Source organism: Anser anser, assembly GCF_964211835.1.
Source record: "Anser anser genome assembly, chromosome: 20".
NCBI classification, from domain to species: Eukaryota; Metazoa; Chordata; class Aves; order Anseriformes; family Anatidae; genus Anser; species Anser anser.
In genome coordinates, this window is record NC_139741.1 from 2,705,591 (window position 1) to 2,722,125 (window position 16,535).

Genomic DNA, 16,535 nt, shown 5'->3' on the forward strand with positions numbered 1-16,535 from the left:
TAGATTCTCTGCGGCATCATGTGCTTCATAGCATAATACAGCATTGTTTCAAAAGTTATTTCATGCAGGCTTGTTTCATGCAGGCTTACTGCAAAGGAGACCTCAAATCTGATTTAACAGGTTATAAGTGTTCTAGTAGCAGGAACGTGGGGCAGTATCTGGAGTTGGCCATGCACACTGCCAGCTCAGATCCGGCAAAGTTTATTAGTTCAGGCTCTGTGCCATGCTGGGGCAGTGAAATGGCTCCTGTAACTGCTCTGGCCTGGCAGCCGTGCTGCAGCGTTCGCACAGCAGCGTTTTGTCTCAGCTACCAAACCAGGCAAGGCCTGACCTGGCCCAGAATCGCAGCACTGGTGGATCTGCAGCCGGGGTAAGATGTCCGTAAAGAACTGAGAGATTGCTGTAAATAACACTAAAAAATGTAGGCACTTATTCTTCTTTGCGGACCCGCTTTAAATCACCCACAAAATTTAGGGTCAGAAATAGTGAGAAAATTACTGTTTCTGATTCCCCTGAGGTTAAAACTTGAGGTGGCTAAAACATGAGTAATTGTAGACAGCCCTTGCTATGCTCAGCCTTTCCCACCGTTACACAGTAGTGCTGTGCTCCAGGTGAGCATTGGGGACCTCTAGCACATTTGGCATGCATTGCCTTGTCTTGAGGCAGCGGGCACAAACAAGTGGGGAGAAAGAAAAGGGCTTTTGTCACTTGTTGAGAAACATTTTTGATCACTGATTCAGGGTATACAAGAATACCTCTGAGTTTGGAAAGACCGTGAATCTCTTGTTAGAGATAGGTAAGAGCTGTTAAATATTTTATAATTCTGTATTTGATAGTTGTGAACTCTGTTTTTACTGTGAACGAGATGCTTGCATTACTGTAGAAAAGAGAGACCAGCATGCAGGCAGTCTTCAGGGAGCATGCTGTTGGCAACAGCCACAACAGTGAGATGAAGGTAGTTGCTAGAGGTAGAATTTTCCAGAATTAGCTGTCTGTTGCTGTCAACAGTGAGGGTCAGAGGGTGGCCATTATTAATAAGAGAAATGACAGTACTGAGCGAATTTGACTGTTAAACTTGGGGGAAAAAATGATTAGTTCAATAGAACCCAAGGAGATCAAGTGTATCCAGGGTACCTTTTTCCTTGGTTAAAGGAGTTGCAGAAACTCCTTTGCCTGGGAGAACTTTGCTTTTCTTTTTGGTAACTAAAGAAGGGAAGAAAGGTCCTAATTCAGATAGAGGTGGTTTTCAAGCCAAGACTGCTGGTCAACCCTTTGCTCCCAAGACCCTCTGAGTGCTGTTGGCAGTTGCAGAAAACAAAACAAAACAAAACAAAAACTTGGGAGAGAGTCAGTGTGGATTGCAGAATGTTGTCTTGCTGTCAGAACATCATTTCTGGCCATTGCCAGTGGGCCAGTGAAATTTAGAAATGGCTGATCTGCAAGATTGCAGCATCACTTTTCCTCAACTGTATGTTCTTAGTAGGACTGGAATTGTAATGTGATCTTGTGTCATCAAAACAATATCTGTACGTGTGTGCATGTGTACAAATAGGATGCATTTGGCTTTATGTTTGTACGTAGCCTGGAATGCCTTTCCCATTTCAGCCAATAAGCCAGAATGCATAGCAGGTGGTAACACAACCCTCGTTTCCCCGGTCTGAAGAAACAGACTTCTAAGTGAAAGGTAACCATCCCATCGTCATCTTCAAAAATCAGATATTTTTTTCTTTAAATGATTCCTGAAATAAGTAGGAAACAAGCTCATGTCTTTGTATCCCAATTAAAACTTCGCTGGCTTCAGCAGTAGGTATGGCTTTGATTATTCTCTACAGCTTGAAATATAAATGGTTCAAGTTTTACAGGGTAACCAAATTCCCAGCTTAAGAGAGGAGATGAAGTTGCCTAGCTAATATTCAGAATATGGGAACATCTCGCTCTGGATGCTGTCAGTCTTAAAAAGACTAGACCCTGGCACCTTGCATGCCACAAACTGCATTATCAGCTGAGCCATCTGGTTGGCAGGGCTCTTTAACTTGCCTAGCTCTTCCCTTTAAAATCTGTATGCTGTGATTAATTTAATACTTATGTGTGCACAGGTGCCTCGTTTGCTGGTCTCCAAATTTCTGTCTGTTTAGATGCATCAGGCATACAAAAGAAAAAATAAATGTTTGAAGAGAAATTGATGGGACTTCGTGATTATTAGAAGGGAGAAAATATTGTTAGATATAAAACAAAACAGAGCTGGAACTCTGCCAGTTAAATTTAGCTACCGTGCTCTGTGAAGAGGAGACTACAGTTGGTAACATCAATGTAGTTAATGAGAGTGGAAGCGGGGAGAGGCAATAATCAGGCTGTTTTAACTCCCTACTACTCCATTTTACATGGTTCAAATTAGTAATGTCCTCAGTCCTGCTCAAGTTTCTTTGTATTGGGCTTCCTCTCACCCAACACGTAACAGCTGTATTTAGCCACGCTAAGCTGGGTATTCATATTCTTTGTTCAGCAGGTTTTCAGATTTTTTCACTTCCTCTAGATAATGGCTTACTCGTTTTTCTGGGGTAACTGATTACATGGATAGTATTCGTACAATTGAAGTGTTTGCATATTACTAAGTATTCTGACTTGCATATCCCTAGGTTTGTCTTTTCATTTGCACTTCTGTGATATTTATAGGAATATTACCTATTTTGGTTTTCTGTAGTAGTTGTATGTTGTTTGACCTATGAAGTCACTACAAAACAGATTCAGAGCCTGTTTAGTAGTTTTTTTAAAATGCTGTTTTCTCTTTGAGATCCATTGTGTGTACGCTTCTGAAATCACTGCTAAGGAAATAATAAATATACTTCAGATAGGTTTACCTTTCTTTTTTTCCCCTACAAAATCAGAATATTACTGCTTTCTGAAATGAGTTAGTGCTGCGGTCTCCCATTTTTCATTATTTATCCCAGGTCACTTAAAAAAATCCTGGCCAAATACCTGCTTTCTGCCTTGTGCTATTTCATTTATTAAGGTAGGCTTTTATAGCTTAAAAGTCAATCAAGAAACTAGTGCTTCCTACTGAGGGAAGTCCAAAGCCTAATTCTGGAATAGCATTATGTGTGGTAATTCATGGTTCAAGGGTACATGATGACAGGTTGGTGTGTTGAAGTTCAGATCAGTCATTGTCTGTAAAAACCTATTTCCATAGCTCAGCATTATGAAAATAAATTTCTCCAGTGAACTGAATTAATTTATTGCCATTTTCTAGATTATACCACTTGCAGAAAAGATGATATAATAGTCGTACATCTTGCAATGAATTTGACTGTTTAGTCACATTGACTGATAAGGAAAACAAATGCAACTAAGAAAGGAAAGAAAAAAGAAATCAGAGGTATTAAATTATTTGAAACAACTGTGAACCACAGGAAGCTTATGGACAAAGGGTTGAAGACTAGAATTAACTTGAAAAGCTAAAATTTATTGGGGGACAGACTAGTTTTGCATTTCAAAGTCTAAGGTTAAAAAAAAAAAAGTTCTACAGAAGATTTATCTCTGCGCTCTCCTGCTCACATCTTTGATTTTGGTAAAATAAAATTTGAACCTCAAAAGCTGACTCAACTTTACAGGCAGGTATACTTAAAAGAGCTATAATATTTAGGTTGCTTTCTAAGGGAAGGCAGATGTGAGTTTTGTATATATTCAACCACTTGGGTGGCTTAGTGGTTTTAAGTCCCAGAAGGCCAAGATAATTGCACGGTACGTACAGCAGAGGAGCTAGCCCTACGAGTTGAACAAGCAGTAGCAGTTTGGAGGTAGATTTGGGTTGGTGTAAGTTGGTCATGCAGGTGTGCGTTCACATTTGGCTGTTTTTAACTGCTAGGTGCGTTGTTCCGGTGTAATGAGCTAATCTTGGTGGATTATAGAAATTACAGAGCAGAATTCTGAAGCGCAGGAAGTAACCCTTTTTATAGATATCATTGGGAAGAATTTTGGAACATGACATGTTAAAATACTAATTTATTTGAAGCTCTGTGGACTGACCTGCATGCTCCCATTTCAGCTCTGGCCACATCACATCAATGTTCTAGACCAGAAGACCTTCACCTTTCACCATGTTAGACTGCTGTGTCTTTTAATTTTTTCAAACAAGAGTCGATCAAAATAAAATACTTCCATCTGTCTTCAGTTAATGTGTGGCTCTAGAAACATTGATCTCTAGCAAATGTTTTGAGGTCATCTTTTTCTTTATTTAGTTGTCCAAGGATAAAACTATGGTGTTTTGCAGAAGACAAAGCAAATTTCTGTAAATGCGTATAGCTCTGCCTCTTTCACCAGAAATTTTTTAATGTTTGCACTGAATTTGGAGCCATCGTTCAGAGTTTCCCTGTGGGTGTGCTGGCAGCAGTTTGGTCCAGTTCTCCAGAACTGTCCGTTAAAGTCAAAGCCAGAAACAAATGCACAGACACTTCCTCCAGCAAGTGCCACTCCATGTCGCTGCTGTCTCTGCCTAGGGCTTGTTCTTGTTTTCCCGAGCTTCTTTTTAGGCAACTTGCATGTTCTCGGCAGTCGTCTTAGGGCTTGACTGCCCTTTCGGACAGACATCGTTTGCACATCGATTCTAATGGCTCTAAATACTGTGCTCATTGCATGCAGCCAAGATGTGCCAAGATAATGTTCTCCAAGCAGCTGCTCTGCTTGTTGCAGTTGCTTCTAGCAACTCTGCTATCTGGTTAGCTCTGAAAAGGGGGTGGTGGAATGGGCTGAGGAGGCAGTAGATACCAAAATTCAGCTGGAGTTGGTGGGGGTGCTAATTTCTGGGGGATGCAGGAAACAGGTATGGTGCTGCAGGTGTTGGAGAGGGACTTTGATAGGTAACGTGTCTGGGGGTGCTGGAAGTAGAGGGAGATACAGTGACGAAAAGCTGTGGTCTGGACCAGGAATCCTAAAGGAGCAGAGGAAGGTCTGCATGAAGAACAGGAGTCACAGCCCCATTGATCAGGCATGATACTGAGTACTGGAATTAGTGCTTATCTGTGCAGGAGATAGAGCATTTATAGATGCTACCCTGAAGCCGAGGAAGGAATACACACGCCACTTTTAGGACTCGCTCAAACCTCTTCACTTCAGTTTCAAGTAGCACGTATGTTTTTTTTTGCTTTCAATAACAAATGCACAACAAAGCAGTCACAAAATGGTGGTAGAGATTAAGAAATGTTAAAGTTTTTTCCCTTTTTTTCCCACGAATGGAAGAAGCAAACAGGGAGTGAAAACCTTATGTAAGCAGTGCCAGCCACGTGGCTCAGGGCACGTCCAGATCCTGGTTGTCTCCTGCTCTGACGTGGCAGGACTGTGAACGCAACACAATTTTCAAGTAACAGAAGTAAAAGGGTTAAGTCGAGCAGGAGATGCACTGCATTATTGAATTGACGGGATCTCTGGAATCACATACCAGAAATATGCTCTGCATGCATGGATGCTGCTGCTAAATAGGTCACAGTTTGATACTTAGATAGTGAATTTCTTGCTCAAGGGAAACAAGGGTACTTTGCATAGCTTTTGAGTTCGTGTGAAAATCAAGGGGGTTTCTTTTTTTCCCCCCAGGTGTTCTGTTGTTACTGTTTTTGTTACTGGCATTGCCGAGAGGCCTTAGGAGGTCCGAGGGCTGTCTGTTCACAGTCTCATCAGGAGTACAGCACATAAGCTGCTCCGAGCTTGTGTGGATAAACTTTTGACTTCGTAAAGTTGTAAATGTTGATTTTTATGGAATTTCATTTAGCCATTTTTTTTTATAGTTTTAAATATACTAACAAGTTGGATTTAATAAAAAGGCACATATATGTGATTTAGCTAAATGGAGCTGTAGATGCGGCGGGGCTTATTTGGCAGGAAGCACAGTTTTCATTACTTTAATTGTGTGATTTGTCAGGATTTCCAGCTTTTTGTAAATGCTGTAGTGTTATATGACAGAATTAAAAGGATTTAGAATAAAAGGAGTTTAAGAAAAAGACTTCGCAACAGGATTTCAATACTTTTTGTATTTGAGGGATTTAGCTAGCTGTTTTTCATTTCAATCATCCTGCTGCATTTGGTTAAACACTGTGTGGAGCAGGTGTGTGCCACGTCAGTATATCGCACATGCAAATAAACACAATTTTACAAATAAAAATTAATCCACCATAACTTGGAAGATTAAATTCCACCCCGGAACTAGGCAGGGTTTGCTGACTCCATTAAGCACTGCAGAGAACAGCACACGTCGCTTTTTGCAATCTCACGAACAGGCCTGCTATTAACCTGATTTAATGCCCCGCAGAGTCCTCAAAATAATGATCCATTTCTAGAGTATTAATATTTACATTCTGAAAGTATAGATTTGAAGAATGAGATGAGTTTTTTGACAAAGGAGACCTTCAATCATTACAGACTGAAATCAGCACTCAAGCACCTGGTGTACAAATTTTGCAAATCTGTATTGTAGGTATTAAAAACTACTGTTCCTATTTCTGTGCTGTCGTTTTCCTCTACTCTCCACCAACTTTTCTTCTCCTCAATCCCTCTTCCTTGTTAACCTTAACAAATAAACATTTGAATTTATGTGTCTAATACATCCTGATTTAAAAAAAAAAAAGGTATAGTTAAATACTTCAGGTAAATCCTGGCTCCACTTAAATCAGTGTCCAAGCCCTGGTAGTCAGCATTTCCCCGTAGTGCCGAGAGGCTGGCTAAGTGAACACAAACAAATGGAGTTCCTCTGTTACTTGTACTGAAGCAAACAAATGGGTTGCCAGACCCTTAAGAAGAGCGTATGTTTCATTTATCAATTTACAGGTCAGTACATACAGTACAGGTATGACTCATAAAAGACCTTGAAATAATAGGAATAAAAGGAAAATACATTTGGCTCTTCTAGGTTACTTGTAAAACTATTGTTGATGGGGAAATTATTGACGGGACCCATTTAACTTCACAAATACCCAAATGTGGAGGAGGGAAGAATTATCCTTGTGTAGATGAGAGTACTGTACAGATTTTGTTACAAATTAATTGCATGTACCTGGGTTATTAATAATTAACAGAGACTGTTACGTGAAAATGTATATTGTTAATTGTTGTGCCTTTCTGGATAATTGATTTAGTGCAACTACGCCAGTGTTTGGGAATTAATTATGAACAGAGTATATCACTAATATTCTTCATAGATCAAAAGTTTTGATGTATAATGGAGACAAAAACGGTTCATTTTTCACCACAGGCATAGATATAGATAGATAATGTAAAAGGCAAAGGTTGAAAGAAATTGGAGGAAGTTCAGCAGTGGTGGTGGTGGTTTTTGTGTTCTTTGGGTTGGGTAGAAATGTACCCTGAAATTTACTAAAACATTGTTCAAAAACAAAGATAGTGTTGATTCAATTCCATTTTTATTTCTGTTCACATAGCAGTAAGGCAAAGTTCTCAAAACTTTTAAAACCCCCTTTTAAGCAGCGTGGTGGATCGAACAGCTCGGTGGCTCTGGAGCCCGGGTGTAAGGGCAGCGTAGGACGATGAACACGCGGTGACAACTGCCTGCCTCTGCTGCCAGCTGGGCAGCACCTCTGCATCCAGGGCAGGCAGAGGTGTCTGGGCGTGTGCCGGGCGCTGTGCTCTTGGTACCCAGCGAAGGGGATCTAACAAGTATGTCGGGAATGTTGTAAGAGACCTGCTCTGTCTGCAGTGAGCAGCGGGCACAGCCGGAGTCTCGCTGGAAGCTGGTGACAGAGTTTAGGAAGGCTGTTTTGAATTTAATCCTGTGTTTTCTTGGGCACGTAGCGTGGGGGTAACGCTTGGTCCTGCTTTGGGCAAGCACTTGGAGCCCAGCTTGTCGCATGCTGAAGAGGGTGGCTGCTGTTACGCTGCACTCTTTTGGTTAACGCTCTTAGACTCCGCTTACACCTCAGCAGAGTAAATTGGAAACCAATGTGTGAAACCCACGCAGAGTTGGTGACAGCCTTATTTCAGACAACTTGGGTAAAACAATGGAAAGTTAGCAAGTGCTACTTGTCATTTCTTACAGCTGCAGAATTCTTAACCCCAGCTGAAATGAATAGAAAAGAACTCAAAATCCCAGCCAGATTTTGCTACTTGTTTTGTTACTCATTGCTGTCTTCTTCAAGAGCAGTTGTTCCACTGTTCATGACTGCCTGTTGTTGGTATTTCTATCACTAATCTTGCACAGGCTGTTGAGTTTTGCATTATATATTAAATGTTCTTCCAGTATATTGCCCCTCCAGTGTGTGAGCACTTTGAAAGGTAATGCAAACGGTATATAGTGATTTGCTTTTTCTTTTTTTTTTTTGCTTTATCTCTTATTAGGTACTCAGAAATGTGATAATTTCTCTGAGAAGAGGCCTCTTCTTGGTGTGTGCAAAAGCATCGGATCTTCAGGGTATGAATATTTTTCATTAATAAAATTGTCTATATAGATTGTAATGTCATCTAAAAGTGTAACCGTAGAAAATTACTTTAAACTCTGTCCTGGTTTTGCTCATGGGATAACACCATGAGGTGCTTTTAAACCTTTTTTTTAATGTCAGCACACATTGACATAACTTCAGCTTTATGCGAAGAGTAAAAAGTGAAGATCATTGCTACAAAATAGATGATGAGCTATTTTATTTCGTTCTCAGTGTAGTCACAATTTTGTGATTAGCCTTTTCTGATATTAATCCTGAAGAATTACTGCTCAGAAGTGTCTGAAGCAACCTCTGTCTTGAAAAGTAATTAAAAGATGCTTTCAGGCAGCAGTCATATTCCAAATGAATTCCAAGTACCAAGCAAGCTCATTGTTACAGTCACTCACTGTTTATTACCAAAATACATTTTAAATCTACTTCTTTCAGTTATGAAGTTATTTTAGTCGTCTTGTTTCATGCTCTCTGGATAGTATTGTATCACTCCTCTTATAAAAGAAGGTCTTAAAACTTTTTATGACTGTGTTAGATACATTTATTCTGACAGAGCTAAGAATTTATACCTATACCTTGTGGAGAATGCTTGCTTTTCAAGGCTAATCCTCTACACACATTTAAAGGCTAAACAGTTAAAGTAAATCTTCTTACAGGAGTAAGACTAATTATGTGCCACACCTTTTTTGGTTAAGAATTTAATCGCTCTGGATATGAAGGAAGACAACCAATCCTCTGTAAATTTCCTAAGGACATTTCTGTCTGTGTATTATCACCGTTAATGTTACTGCTCTTAAATGTTTTAAACAAAAACTGTGTGGGGTAGAGAGCTGAAATTTCCTTTAGTTGATGTGTTTACAACTTGTAATACTGCTCAAAGTGCCATTTCTTCTTCTTCTTTTTTTTTTCTTTTTTTTTTTTAATCCCCCTTAAGGGTTTGTAATCTTGTGAATAACTTTTTCTAAATAGGAATGCTTGTTACCACTGATGCAAATATTGCTCTTGGAGGATTTTCTGTCTTAATCCAAACAGTGAATTTATATATGTAAGGGGTATGTTGGATGGAAAAAAAATCCTTCATACCCTTGTTTTAGAAGTGAGATAGCTGAGAAATGAACAGGCTGTAAGGTACATTATTTTCACTGTGTTATTGTGTTCCTTAGTTAATGGGAAATACTTCAAAGATGGTTGGTAGTTTCTGCGTTTTTACCAAAAAAAAAAAAAGCTTATGTTTCCAAAATGAATGGATAAGCTTGTGTTAATATTTATCAGTAGTTAAATATCTGCAAATTGAAGGAAGAATTTTAAATCAGTCTTTCAGCTCTGACCAGAAGACTAGAATGCTATTAAAAAAAGACTGTGCTACAGGCTCACCTTTACCCAGTTAATGGTAATTTGTTCATGGTGATAAATCTTTAGAAAATTCTGAAACACTTCTCAACGTTTACTGATCATGGCAAGTTATTTTTGAAAGAGTCGTTGCAAATGACCTGTTTTGTCAGTACCTTTCAGGTTAAGAACTCGTTGATAGTTTGTCCTCAACTGGAGTAAAACCCTGGCTTAAGGACCGTGGTTTTGGAATATATATTATTTCTTTTAAATTTGCTCAAATGTCGCTTTATTCTGTTAAATTCATAGCTCATGTGATTACATTTCTTAATGATTATTATGCATACAGAAGAGTTTGCATAGGACATTAAAACAGCTGCGTCATGAGCAGCGTCTGAATCTGAGTCGCAGTTTTAGTTCTTTTTTTAACTTGAAGTTTTGTTCTGAACATGCCCTGTATAGCTTACTGGTTGTGGACAGATATAAAACTCCTTGTTTAATCATATATCTGAAGAAAGTACTACATTTATTCTAGAGCATTTATTCCAAAGCACTTGATATTTTCACTACAGTCATCTCTTCTCCTGCTTTGGCGATTATGCTGGCTATGGCATGAAATACAGCAGCTGTCAGCACACTAATGAAACTGTGAAGTATAGGGAATAGGAGGCCCGCTCTGTCTACTGAAATGGCAGTGGTAAAATAATCAGTAAAATGATGTAGCACTGATAGTAAAATATTTCTCATTTAACAGAAAGGTAAACTGAGTGTCTAGAAGACTGAATGATTTTCTCAAAGGCATCTAGTCCAAAGCAGATCCAGAAGTGAAATCCAGGTCTTCCAGCACTCCATCTGTTATGCTGATACATTAAACCACGTTGTCTTTAATATAAACTGAATGAGATTGGACGTGGTTATGACAATGGGTCAACGTCCCTATCTTTGCAAGATGTAGTCTGAAAAGGAAAACAATTCAGTCAGCACAGTCCCTAATGCTGATGTGTCATGCCATTCGGGAACGCTTCTGCATTGGAAGTCTGTGCTTCTCTGTGGACTTTCAACAGTCCTCTGGCCTTCTTCCATTTGGATTTTATGTGGGATCCTGTCATTACTCAAGGGGAATGATTCTGGGAAAAAAGGGGTTGTGATTTCAGCCTTGATCATCATAATTTGGGCTTTCATTTACAGTTCTTCAAAATTTCTGACATCTTTTCAGGATGCTCTGTTCAAATCTTGCTGCTGTTGTTACTCTTTTCTCAGAACATCCTGACAATTTTGACATTGCCAAAGAATTTTATTGTGCTTCTCTGTTATCAGTAAATACGGCTAATATGGTTAACATTTTGGAAAAGTTGGTGACTGGCACCATGACTTAGTTTTGAAGGATGTTTTTGGACCCTGCTGTATCTAAATTCTTTTCTGTGTCAGTCATTTACACAAAATCCATTTTCTGTAGCTCTTCTAAAAAGGTCTTTGAAATTGTTAAATTTTTTGGATGGAACGTGAAGAATAAGTGCATTATACACCCAATTTTTGATTAAAAAAACAACTGTTATTAGCTATTCAGTACAGTTTAGGAATTGCTGTGAATTGTCACATGCTGTCCTTGACCTGAAAAAAACATGTTTTAAAGAACTATTTATATTTTATGTACACAGTCCTGCATGTTAGAGGAGTGATTGTTTCTTAAATGTATTGATATCTTTTGTGGTTTTAGGGAATCATGTACATATATTCAAATGCATAAAAATCTTTCGAGAAACTTAAATTCAGTATCTATTAATGTGTGGGAGTTCTAAGTGTTAAAGATGCCAAACCATTAAAGTACTATAAATCTAATAGAATACAGTTTATATCTAGATCTACTGCACTATCTTTTCATAATGGTTTTTAATAGTATTTTATCTTTTAGGACTATATCAATGAGATACTGACACCTTCAAGTTAGGAGCTGGGATTTCCTGGTTCTGACCACTAGTCTGCATTAGTGGTCACTGTCAGGAAATTCTTCTCTTTTCCTTTAGCTGTAAAGCAGATATGCTATAATGAGGAAAACACGATAAAAAAATGTTTTTTTAATGTAGAACGCTCATCAGTCTGAAATACCAAGAGTTTTCAAGTTGTAAGGAATTAATAGCTTCAAAAAACATCACCAATGTTAAATAACTTTGGTACTTTCTCTGATGTACACTGTACTTTAATGGAAGGAAACTTAACGAATAGTTTTATCTGTGATACAATACTAGGGCTTCTTTCCCTCATTATGAAATAGAGACGAGTATAAAAATATTATACAACACAATGTTTGTCTAAAATCAGCGTTTGAACTTGTCAGTCTTGACATTTTTTCAGTGTCATTTACAGAGTGAAAGATTTCTTTGGTAACTTAGAAATAAACTAGTGTTCCCCTGAGATCCTCTCATATGTTCATGAATTACAGACTTTTGACTACTGTAAAAAAAAATAATAAAAAAAAAAGCTTTTTAAAATTTTAGTATATCTCCCAAATATTTAACAATATATTAACTTAAAAATAAGCTTCTGGATAACTTCACATGTGGATTGCATCTCTTCTGTAGTGTGACCTAATGTAGTAGTCATTGATATGATCTCTGCTGATAAAACTTGACATTCTTTTGAAAATCCGGTCTAAACCTTCAGTTTAATATTTTTTAATTTTGTATCTTAATTTCTTTGTGATTGTCATGGTTGGGAACCTGCATTAACATTTTTATTCTGTTTATTAAACCTTTCCACTAAACTAAAATCACCAAGACTTGCCATTTGGAGAATTCACGATGTATTTTTTGTTTATTTCAAACGATTTAAACAGTTGCTTAATTCAGTGTAAATCTGAACTTCCTAGTCTTATGCCAGGGCTTTAGAAAGAAATATTCATGCTTTCAGGATCTGATAGTGATGCTTCTTTGAAGTGATGGGTATACAGTGTGAATTCTCTGCATTCTGTTCTAGTTCCTTGCTTGACTTTATGCTGATGTGGAAGTGTCTTACTGTATCACAGAACTTTGTGTAACAGGCATAGAGAAAAATGAGATTCATTAAAAAAGCAGTAAGAAATAATCTGGTGGCCAACCAAAGCTCGTATATTCTTTAAATTTGATTACTCTAAGAAGCCTCTAAGATGAAAAATCTCAGTGTAATTCCAGCATGTAGAGAATAAGGTAAATTTAAGATTGCCAAATATACCAAACTTACAGTATTTGGCAAATAGGAAACAATAAGTTTGAGTTCCCTCTAAAGTAATCAAAAATGAAAAAATGACCTTTAACTACAAGGATCAAGGTTTAGGCTCTATTCAGCTAACTTGAGAGCTGTGAACATAGAAGGATGTCAAATAAGAAAGTCTCGTGCCCCGTAGACAAAATGCATCTTTTCTATAATAAATTTCTTTGAAATGAAGTGGTAAAGCTATATTGTGATGATGTATGCAGTGAAGAATAACTGCTACTGTGAAATTAATTTCTGGCACCTGCTTTTTGTAAAAGTTCTGTAGATGTGCCACTAATCTCGCTCTTTGTATTTCCCACAACAAGTATTTTACCAGGGGAGAGGAATTTGGTGTTTTCTAAACTTTGGCCTTGTATCTGAGCTTCTGACTAACTTTCAATATATGCATTTTTTGTATTTTAAAAGTCAAATTTTCCATCTAGTAAAACGACTGAAACATCTAGCATGGTTTCGCTATATAATCTTTTCAAAATAACAGTTTTCTCAACCCCCAAAAAGGATGCAGTCTTGACACATAAATGGGAAACAGATTGTGTTTTTTGGCTGATGCTATATGCTGGTTTAGATGTTGGTTCAGTCAACTTTGGTCTTAGATTACAAGATTTGCAAATTAAAGGAAAACCAAAAAGGAAAGAACATCTGCATAAATTTTGTCTTTGTGGAATTTTGTCCAGGCATGCTTATTTTGTTCTGGCTGATAGGATAAACAAATCTTCACACACATGCGTGCACACACACACTAATGGCTTTTGGTTCATATTAATGAATTCTGTAGGTAGTAAAACATCAGTGAATAATCTCTAAACAGATATCCCCCCCCAAAAAAATAAAAAAAGAAAAGAAAAAAGAGCTAAGTTCTAATGGTGGCCACAGAACTGCAATGCAGAACCAGTCAGTGTAAGTTGTTGGGAGCTATCATTTTAAAGACAACTAGTTAAAACCAACTGTGTTAAATAGAAATATATTCCTGCTTGCTTGGTGTGGGTTGTTGACACTGTGGTTTGGAGCATACTGGATCTGTAGAACACCTCTGGATATACCAGACGGGTCCAAAATATGTGCTTTTTTCTCCCCTCAGATGTAAGTGTGCAGATATTTTATATTAAAGTTAATGCTTCAAATGTGGCTAATGTAGATGTTTAAGAGGAAATTGAACAGTGTAATTTTGTTTTAGTTTAGATTATTAAGAAAAACATCACAGTTTTGAGGGATTCAGAATCAGTAATGCAAATCTGCCCTTGAGTAGGCTCTGTAAGTAACAAGAAAGCTAACAAAGCAGAGATGGCCATGTCAGGAGGATAAAAATGTGTGTGGAGGTGCCGAAAGGGAGAAGGGGACAGAGGGCAGAGGACAGGGGTGAGAAGTTGCAGTCTCTTACATGTGAAACCACCTCTCCAGAATATACAGTATTGTAAATAGATACAAGAATTTAAAGTATTTCAAAGTACTTTTCCTCCGACACAAAGTATTCTGATGACTCATGTTTGCCCCCATCCTGCTTAATTGTGAGCTACCAAATCTTGTTTCTACTCTATTTTTTCTGTTGTTTTTCTTTTTGATTTCTCTATTAGCTAAGTCATTTTTAACGCATAGGGGACAAAATTCTTGTAATAAAATGCAAACCAGTATAGCTAAAGGAATGTGTCAGTGCAGCTATGGGCTTACAGCAACGTAGGCTTTAGACTACATTTCTGTGATTCAGCAAAGACAAAATTCCTGCTCATCTTGTCCACTTGTACTGCTGCTTCTGTGCTGCTGCTTTCTGCAGCCCTGGGCTGTGTCACTTCAGCTGCTTGTAGAACCCAGCAGTAAGGAGATGACGGAAGCAATCCTAGTTTAAAATAATGCTCTGATTTTACTTTGTTTTTCTTTAATATGGATTATTTCGGTCACCTACTTTGCAAATGATTGTGTGCAAAATTGCAAGGTGCGACTGAGAATATAGTCACTTGCAGCGTGAAGGTGGGGATGAACACAGTCTGCAAAATACTTCACCAAAATACTTGATAGTTTGGTGCACTTGTTCTTTGTCCAAACAGCCAAAGGTAGATGCATAAAAGATGAAGAATTTGTGCCAAAATCTCAACCAGTGGCCTATGCTGCCAGCCCATAACATGTGTTAGGTTCTTAGCATACATTTTTAGAAAGACATATTAATTGAATGACTTCAAGTGATAGAAGGTTTTGAACGACGTTAAGAATTGGATGGAGGTCATTTAAGGGCAGGAGAAGTAAGAGGTAGTCTTCTTTTAATCATGGGAGGAGGAAGGAAATAAGGGCAAGTTAAAGAAGGAGGAGTAGGTTTGAGCAAACAAAATGTCCAACTTTTTTCCCCTGCTGATCAGTTTACAAGGCAAATCAATTGACAGCAGATTTTCAGGAAGCATGCTTTATTAACGTGGCTACTGTAGATTAAAACCTCCTAACCTTAACACAAAATTAACTCAGGAACCTTTCTGTAGGAGTGTTAAGATTTAGGTAGAAAGCAACTTTACACAAATAAGGTGAGAAACGATGCAAGTAAAGCCTTAATGTTTTCTCATAATAATATTGTAAAATCAAGACCCTGTTCCTTGCCTGGCACACTGACTAGCTAATGCTGAAATCCGGTGTCTAATTCTAAGTGTCCGTGCCTTTTAATGTTTAAAATTAGCTGGCTGTGAAATAATTTGTCAGGGACAAAGAGCGAAGCTTTCTCGGGGAGGGTTAAAAAAAAAAAAAATTAGCTATAGTAAATGAAATTCTTGGTCCCAGTTCTCACACTCCTTGGAGTAACTCTCCCTGGAATATTTCTACTGGAAGGCCATTGCAAATGCAGTGGGTATGCTCTAGGATTTCCAGCTTATGCCAGAGACTGAATCATGCGATTGGATGTGTGACGGGTGTATCCGCTCATAATCAAGAGGATAAAATACAGCACGTTTTTCCCAAATTGCCAACAGTTGGACTGTACAGATGGTTTATGACTGTCAGTTGTTGTATTGGACACCATGAGATAGATTCATGAAGTTTCTTAAAAATTTTTGGTCTTTTATTGAAGACTTTGCAAAATCCATTCTTTTTTTTTAACACTGTCGAGGGTGTATAGGTTTAAATTTCTAGAGAATAAAATATATTTACTTTTATTTTCAGGGTTCAGAGGAATATTTGGCTCTTATGGTGCCTTGTAATATTATCTCCCTTCAAAGTAAAGCAAAAATACTAGAAAATAGACGTTTTCATTGCTTCATAAAGTCTCAGCTTGGTTCGAACAGCCTAGACAACATGGATTTTGTTTTGTGACAACTTCCTAATTTTTCAGCGTTGTTTCCCTTTTTATTGAACAGAAATGCAAATGCTGTAGCTTGGCAAGTACAGTAACAGCTCAGCCAACCAGCACGTCTTAAGCTTACTCCAAAAAAACTTGCGTTTGTTTTTCCTGGCGATAAAAAGATGATAGGGATTGTAGGGATTTTGTTCTAAAAAGAATAGCAAAACCTTTTAAGTTGGGTAAAGCCCTCTCGTTTTTGTTATCTCTTTGAAGGAGCGAGTCCC

General features: G+C 38.0%; 1 protein-coding gene across 17 annotated transcripts in view; it reads left to right on the forward strand.

Moving 5' to 3' along the window:
* The window catches only part of BCAS3 (BCAS3 microtubule associated cell migration factor), a 357,470-nt gene that overhangs the window by 18,904 nt on the left and 322,031 nt on the right, over positions 1–16,535 (forward strand). For all 17 annotated transcript variants that reach the window (XR_014574348.1, XM_083806832.1, XM_083806831.1 and 14 more), the window contains exon 7: positions 8,332–8,404. Coding sequence is in view for 16 of the 17 variants with exons in the window: in XM_083806832.1 (XP_083662958.1) it covers positions 8,332–8,404 (73 nt within the window). In the remaining variant the exon portion in view is untranslated. The remainder of the gene's footprint in view (positions 1–8,331; positions 8,405–16,535) is intronic.